Raw genomic sequence first — 8,398 nt, forward strand, 5'->3', positions numbered from 1 at the left:
ATTAAAACTTTTAAAGATCAAATTTTGATTTGATTTTTTACATGTGTTTTTTAAATAGTTATCCAAATATTTCTGTAAAATTTAAAATCAAATGTATAAATACTTTGCCTGAAACAAAAATTGTTTACTATTGATAAAATAATATTCCTTTTTATTATTTTTGTCGCGTCTTATAATATTTTGCCAAATACAACGGTGGTTTTTTTTTCTACTTAATTCCAATTCAAAATAAAACTCAAAGAAATGATTAGAAATCTAGAATAGAAAAGAGTAAAAGGAAAAAGAAAGAGGCATGTGTTATGTGTATTATCCACCAAGATTAGTAGTAGGAAGAAGCCATGATAATGATGACGATGATGAATGACAACGAAGAATCATGATTGTGTATCAAAATACATTCACAAGTGCTGCCATCATCACTGATTATTTTCTCCTTCCTTTACTTCGCTTCCAATCTACCTTCCTTTGCTTCTTCCATCTTTCAAGCCACCCCATCAACCACCCTTTCGGAACTATCCTCGGGATCTCCGAATACCACACTTTATTTCCCGCCTTCACATAACTAACTAACTCACCTCCCTTCCCTTCTCCACCATTCTTTTCTCTTCTCCAATAACGGTAAGTTCATTTCTTTCACTCTTCACAAACACTTTGATCTTTGTCGATTGTTTACAACAGCTTTTAAGTTTTTAACAACCTTTTTTTTTTCGACAATGTTGTTTTGCAACGTTGTGTGTGTTCTGTTTCTTTCTACTCTTCTTTTCTTTCGAATTTCTGAGCACGTGCTAGGAATTAGAAACCCATCGTTGTTTCGGCATTAATTGCCCCTCGAAGATGTCACTCTCCATGTGTTGCACGAGTGTTGTTAGCCATTGAAGTTGCGTATGCTTATTTTGTTTCTTTTGCTGCAATCTGTGTTCTGTTTTTTGGGCTCTGTGCCTAATAGATACAAAACGCATTCATTAATCACTATGGCAACAAAATGATGTGAAATTATGTGTACTCTATCATTTGCGCATAACTCAAGTGGCACCAATGGTTAGTGAATGTAGTAGTAGTGTGTTGTTCGAGGAAACGAGTTAGATATCCATCGTTTTTATCTCTGCTTGCTGTATTAGAACGTGGGGAATGCTTTCTACAGCTCTACCAGCATTTCATTTTCTACACTTAATACAATCTTTTCACACTCTCTTCCATTCATTATCAATTTGCCTTTTTTTTGTCTTTAGTATTGATATTTGAATCATCTAGTTAGTGTTAGAGATATAATCATTCATGAGCATATTTTTATCAGTCTAAATTTTTTGGATAATTGGTAGTTTCTATAATCTGAAGGTCTAGAATTTGATCCTTTATTACCACCAAAAGAAAGAATTTAGCATACAAATAAAAAGAGAAAGAAAACATGCAAAAGTTCACGCAAACCGAATTCAAAAGAGACTGTGCGTGACGGGATATGTTAGACATATAATCTTTGATTAATTTAACTATTTTAACTTAAAAAACTATAGAAAAGGGATAAACTTATCTACGACTCGATCAACTTAGTATTTGTAATAAATTTACAGTTTGTTTTATGGGTCCCTAAACCTTAGCAAAATAAAAAACAAAAGTAAAACAGCAAAATATGATTATCTGATATTCATGACATTGTTTAGAACGAAGGAAGCAAGTCTCTTTGTAAAAGGTGCGATTGACTATATCTTACAACTAACATGTTTCGGAGTATTGTTTAGTACTTCTAGGAATTTGTTAAATTTATTTGCTTCTTTGTAATGTTCTCATCATATTCTTGCATTTGCCTCTATGTTTATACAACTTGATTAGTCCCTTTCAATGGAACTGAATTTAGCGTGAACATTTTCTTGCAGATAGATAATTTTCCCTATTGGAGAAAGAAACTACAAACACTGCAGCATATTTGGTGAAACATCAGAGGGAAATTTGAGTATATGTTAGTGTTATGTCTCAACATTGAATACACAATTTGCAAGTAACGAGTTTCTGATTCCCCTCTGAAGAGATGGGGTTCAGTTTACACCTAAAAAAGAACAGCTCGAAAAAGCAAAGTGGCGCCAGGACAGCGAATAAGGAACCTTCTCCTCTACACCAATTCAGCAACCATCCATGTCCAAAGGATCCAGATAAGTTGAAAGCCAAAAAGATATCTAGTGGTGTTGTTCCACCACAATGCAATGATCCTGATCATAAATCAGTGAAAGATGTGTCAAAAAAGATTGCTAACCGCAACAAGAGCTCCAAGGGAAGCTCGAGGACTAATAGTGATGAGCTTGTTAAGTACATGTCCAATTTGCCAGGTTATCTCCAGCGCAGCGCGGATAGAGGCGAAAACCTCCAAGAGAAGGCCTTGAATTTTGGGGTTCTGGATTGGTCAAGGCTTGAGAAATGGAAGAACAGAGAAATGCACGTTCCGGCTCTATATAGCAGCTTCGCGAAATTCAATACTGGCGAAGCTTCATCATCGAGAGTAGCCCCCGGTACATCATCTAACATTGCTGGTGCCGGTAGAAAACTTGATGATAACAAGAAAAGATTGGACTCTTCAGGTTCCAAGGCACCTCATAAGGAAGTATTTCCTGAAAGTTCAAATGTTTCATCTGTTGAATTCGAGTCGTTTCGGAAGAAGACTCATCAAAAGGAGTGGAGGACTGAAAGTCTTGCATCTAAGTCTAGGAATCATAATGGAGTCTCACTGGGTTCTAATTCAAATTTAAATTATGGTAGAGATGTTAATTTTGAAGCTAAGAAGAGCCTGGAGGGTATCCAGCAGCAGCAGCATATCCTCAGGACAAAAGAGAGAATTCACAAGCCGAGTTCTCCGCGGCGACAGACATCGCTAAGGCTGAAAAACAAAGGAGTTTCGTTCAGTTCTCAGAAGAAAATGATGGATCAGTTTCAGACATTAGATGCAGATGGTGATGGTCATAGGAAATTCAACAGCAAACCAAGCAATATTGTTCTGCTTCGACCGCGCCGAGTTCAGCAATTCAATTCTTCTACTGCAGGTTATTATGAGCTGTCTAAATTAAGATCTTCACATGATGATGACGATTCGGAATCAAGCCACAGTAGCCTCTTCACTTTCCTTCCAGAAGAGGTCTCCGAAGAGTTGTGTTCTGAAATTCGACATTCTAGTACACTGACTTCTGTGACTGATGAACCTTCCACTTCTTCAGAAAGAATGCAACACATTGCTGATTCGGATTCGGATGTCGATTCACACCCTGGAGATATTTTCCTTTTGAAGGATGTCTTAAACATTAAGCTTGAGAATGGCCAAGAAACTGCTGAGGTGGCAGATCAGAATAGCCAGAATTCTTCTCCGAATTACAAGCTTAGCTTGAGCTTTGATCAGATGAGAAGAAGTTTCAGTTTGAAGGAGCAGGATCTTCCTCCGCAACTTAGTGCAAAATCTGGACCCTTGACAACTGAATCTTTAGAAAATTCTATGAAGGAAAAGGAAAAGGGTCATAAGAGAACAAGGTCCACTCCCTTTCTTAAGTTATTTGATCCTTTGTTGAAGCATAATGCATCCAACACACAGCATTCGAACGAAAGTAGTCTTGCAGCACAAGCAAGCGCAGGTTTAAATCCGTTCGCTAACAAAAGCAAAGGATCGTCGATTCAAGCCATTCTGCAGCTAACAATAAAGAATGGACTGCCTTTGTTTAAATTTTTGCTCAATAATGAAAGAAAGGTTCTAGCAGCTACCATGAAAAGTTTGGCCTCGCCGGAGAAGGACGATGCAGGGTTCTGTTTTTCGTTCTACCTTGTTAACGAAATCAAGAAAAAGAGTGGTGGATGGAGGAGTCATGTAAGCAAAGATAAAAGCTGCGGATATGTCTACAATATGGTTGGTCAGATGAAGTTTTCGAGCCGAAAGATCGACCAAAGGGGCAACCAGAACAGCAAGAGACAGTGCATGGTGAAAGAATATGTCCTGTTTGGAGTTGAAATCGACAATGCAGATCAAAAGGCATCAAAACTCAGCAAGAGGAAGGAGCTTGCAGCCATTGTTATGGAGATTCCTTGTGAAAACTCGAGCCGCGAGGGGCTGCATGATTATGATTTGATGAAGAAGGGATGCTTGAAGTGCTTGGAAGATCAAAGATGCTTTTGCATATCAGGAGAAAGAGATGTGTGTGGTAACATCACGGCTATTCTTCCAGGCGGTGTGCATAGTGAACCAACCAAAGGAGAGCCTTCGCCGTTGATCTACCGATGGAAATCCGGCGGAACGTGTGATTGTGGCGGTTGGGATGTTGGTTGCAAACTGCTCGTTATCTCCAACAAGAATCCTAGTTCAAATGTTCCAAGAACTTCAAAACCTCAACATGAGAGATTCCAACTCTTTGTCCAGGTATGCAGTGTTTAAGTATAATCTTTATTTTTGAGGATTTATAAATAGCACAAACTTTAAATTGTTTTTGTACATTCAATGCATTAAAAACATTGATTTCATTCTTTCTTATTTTATCAAAATCTTCCATCTATAGATATGTAAATGTGTTTAGTAACTAGAAAGTGTCAGAAATTTAGAATTAGCGAGAGAAGACTAATCTAGAAAAGAGACATAAAAAGACAAACAAAATTTCTGTGTATTAGGAAAAGATTTGTTGTGCGAGAGAAGAATAATATAGTTCACTATTGTATAGTTTTATCCTAAAACTATAGTTACATAGAATATATTGCATTCTGATACGGAAATAAATACGTCATATGTAAATTATTTTATTCAAAAAAATATATTTATGGTGTTTTGATACACAGAAAAATTGTAAATTGACATTTGTAAATTATACACAATACTTTACCTAATTAGTGAATTCATGAAAACAGATTTAGATCCTTTAAATTTTGAATTTCATTTTAGAAGATAAAATATAATCTCTTACTATTTATTTCATAAGTGAAACTAAAAAAAAATATAAGAGAAAAAACATTCAGGATAAGAGATCACACTTTCTAATTAATATAAACAATTCTTTATTATAGATCGCCCTTTAAAACACTAGCAATTTTCTTAACTTTCAGGAAGGAGCAGATCCAAGCACACCACTTTTCACTTTGGCACCACTTAAGGATGGATTTTACTCGGTAGAATTCAGCTCAACGATTGATCATTTGCAGGCATTCTTCATTTCTGTGGCCGTTTTGAGCAGCCAAAAACTACCAACTTTTTTAGAAATGAGTAACATGCATGATGACATCAAGTATGAACTTCAAGGAAAAGCATCAATAAATTATAATCCAATTCCACCAGTCTCCCCAGTTGGCAGAGTTTAATTTCCGCAGGTAGCTCAAAGAAACAAGGGAATGCACTGTACACAACATGCCTCTGTTTACTTCCCTTTTCCCTTCTTCCTTACCGTAGAAACTGTTGTAGCAGAAAATGTAAGCTCATAGTATTTTTCTTTTCATTGTACAAAAGTACCACACTGCACCAACGCCTTGCCCTTGTTTGTACAAAATACAACATCAACGAATAAAACCTCTAGGGTTAAATACTGCACAACTTTGGGCATGTATAATAGAAAAGGCTGAAACTAGAAGATGCTCCAAAGTTGGGCTTGTGCCTTCAATGTACTTTTGGTTGTTCAAATTATGGTACGTATATAAATCAAATAAATAACATGGCGTTTTTTGTATAGTATATGATTTAAGTTTGTAGGTTTTTGTTAGGAAAAACTCAACACAGGCTCAAAACAAGAACCTGTCTAACAGCGGAAGCACCAAAAAATAATTTTCCCACAACCTGTGCGATTAAATAGGCAATACCAAAGATACTCCAAGCAATAATTATAATGGCAGAAATTAAATAATCAGACACCAGAATTTTAATGTGGGAAAATCCCCCAAAAGAGGGACAAAAAACCCACGGGACTTAATCCAGAAAATCTTCCACCATCAGAATAATGGGTACACAAACAGTCTTCCTAGTAATACTAGGGCATCTCAACAATCAACAAAATACATCATCAAAACTGATGAAATTAACATAAACCCTCCACAAAGTGGGTATCTCAAATCAGGCAAAAGAGAAGGCAATACAACTAGCAAGTTATATCCTAATGTTCATCTCTACACCAAGAATAACATACTAAAATTTCATAAAAAATGGAGCAAGTTTACTTGGTCAATGTGATCAAAGTTGACATGCCCTTTTCCCCCAAATTTCCTTCTTCTCTCGACGCCGAAACCCTCGTTCTTTTCTTTCATTCAAATGAATGAAGCTCTCTGTCTCTCTCTTCCTCGTGGCTATTAGCCACTTTCTTTTTATTTTCATTTGTTTCCCTTTTTTGTTTTAAAATTTGTGAGCCCACTTGGTTGGGGACCCACCAACAAATCTCTCCCTCACCAACTCAAGTGGGGATAGGCTGCTCCACCAAGCCCGCCTTCTCTTTGCAGGAATCAAACTTCACCGCAGGTAAACTCTTAGTCATCATATCTGAACCATTACCATCAGTATGGATCTTCTTAAGTGCATATGACTTCATCTCAAGCGCTTGACGTATCCAATGATACCTCACCTCTATGTGCTTCGATCTGGAATGAAACGTCGGATTCTTGCTGAGATGGATAGCACTTTGACTGTCACAGAATAGCACAAACTTCTCTTAATTGATGCCTAACTATTGTAGAAATTTCTTCATCCACAAGAGTTCTTTAGAAGCTTCAACAACAGCAATGTATTCTGCCTTTGTCGTAGACAAAGCAACATATTTCTGAAGTCGAGATTGTCATGACATAGCTCTCCCTGCAAAATTCATCATATAACCAGAAGTAGACTTTCTTGAATCAAGATCCCCAGCCATATCTGCATCTGTGTAACCATCCAACATAGGTTGGCCACTTCCAAAGCATAAACAAACTCTGGAAGTACCATTAAGGTATCTGAGAATCCACTTCACTACTTGCCAGTGTTCCTTGCTAGGATTAGAGAGAAACCGACGAACAACTCCAACTGCATGAGTAATATCCGGCCTGGTGCAAACCATAGCATACATCAAACTGCCAACTGCAGATGCATATGGGATCTTCTTCATTTTTGCTTTCTCTTTCTCACTTGTAGGACATTGCTGCGAACTCAGCTTGAAATGACTAGCAAGTGGAGTACTAACAGGTTTGGAATTACTCATGCTAAACCTCTCTAAAACCTTCTCAATGTACTTCTACTGCAACAACCACAGTTTTCCATTTTTCCTGTCACGAGTGATACTCATGCCAAGGATTTTCTTTGCAGAACCCAAATCCTTCGTAGCAAAGGATCTATTCAAGTCTTTCTTAAGACTTTCAATCTTCTTAGTGTCATGACCAACAATCAACATGTCATCAACATAAAGCAAGAGAATTATAAAATCATCACCATTAGAGAATTTCTTAACATATATACAATGATCAGAAGAAGTCTTACTATACCCATGACCTTCCATGAAGGAATCAAACTTTGTGTACTACTACCTTGGCGCTTGCTTCAGCCCATATAAGCTCTTCTTCAACTTGCATACAAGATGCTCCTTTCCTTTAACCTCGAAACCCTCTGGTTGCTCCATGTAAATTTCTTTATCTATGTCACCGTGAAGGAATGTGGTGCACAAAATTGTGATCTCTAACAATGGCCCCCAAAACCTGGTACGCACAATCTTAATCTCAACTCTTTTTCACAACTCCGCACAACTAACCAGTAAGGGTCGATCCCACGGAGATTGTTGGCTTGAAGCAAGCTATGGTCATCCTTGTAAAACTCAGTCAGGCGGATTCAAATGGTTATAAGGTTTTGATAATTAAAAGATAAATAAAATATAAAATAGGATAGAAATACTTATGTAATTCATAGATAGGAATTTCAGATAAGCGTCTGGAGATACTTTGTTGCTTCAGAACCTCTGCTTTCCTATTGCCTTCTTCCAACCATGTGTTACCTCCTTCCATGGCAAGCTGTATGATTCAACTTTAACATGGAAAGGTTCATAAGTCAATTGGGCAACATAAATCAAATACAAATAAAAGTATTAGAGTAAATAAAAGTAGAAATTAAATATTGAAGGAACATAGAACCTGGAATGAAGAGATCATAGCTTAAACATAATAAAAATCCTAAATCCTAATCCTAAGAGAGAGGAGAGAGCCTCTCTCTCTCTAAAACTACATCTAAAACTAAAAATTATGAATTATGAGCTGATGATTGTGAATGGATGCATTCTCCTACTTTATAGTCTCTAATATGTGTTTTCTGGGTCGAGAACTGGGTCAGAAACAACCCAGAAATCGCTGGTTTCGAATTCAAACACGCTTTTTTTTTTCGCCACTGCGACGCGTCTGTGTAGACCACGCGTTCGCGTCACTTATCGTCAGGGAAACTATGGCAAATTATATA

The 8,398-nt window shown here is 37.1% G+C and overlaps 1 protein-coding gene across 2 annotated transcripts; it reads left to right on the plus strand.

Annotated features, from left to right (window-relative positions):
- Positions 1 to 272: 272 nt before the first annotated feature.
- LOC107636623 (enolase, putative (DUF3527)) lies at positions 273 to 5,669 on the plus strand. 2 transcript variants are annotated; one of them, XM_016340120.3, is made up of 3 exons: positions 273 to 618; positions 1,872 to 4,381; positions 5,056 to 5,669. In XM_016340120.3, exons 2-3 carry the CDS (start codon positions 2,024 to 2,026, stop codon positions 5,305 to 5,307), a joined length of 2,610 nt encoding a protein of 869 aa, XP_016195606.1. In that variant the 5' UTR covers positions 273 to 618; positions 1,872 to 2,023; the 3' UTR covers positions 5,308 to 5,669. The 2 variants fall into 2 exon arrangements, with proteins under 2 accessions (XP_016195606.1, XP_088342016.1); XM_088485890.1 differs by lacking the exon at positions 273 to 618 and adding an exon at positions 1,584 to 1,687.
- Positions 5,670 to 8,398: the final 2,729 nt, after the last annotated feature.

This window comes from Arachis ipaensis, chromosome B4 (genome assembly GCF_059453495.1).
Source record: "Arachis ipaensis isolate K30076 ecotype BB chromosome B4, ASM5945349v1, whole genome shotgun sequence".
NCBI classification, from domain to species: Eukaryota; Viridiplantae; Streptophyta; class Magnoliopsida; order Fabales; family Fabaceae; genus Arachis; species Arachis ipaensis.

Excerpts from the sequence above, each read along its gene's own strand:
- LOC107636623 (XM_016340120.3), top strand. The coding sequence starts at position 2,024 with ATGGGGTTCAGTTTACACCTAAAAAAGAACAGCTCGAAAAAGCAAAGT. Across the intron at positions 4,382-5,055 it reads GATTCCAACTCTTTGTCCAG|GAAGGAGCAGATCCAAGCAC; the intron begins GTATGCAGTGTT and ends CTTAACTTTCAG.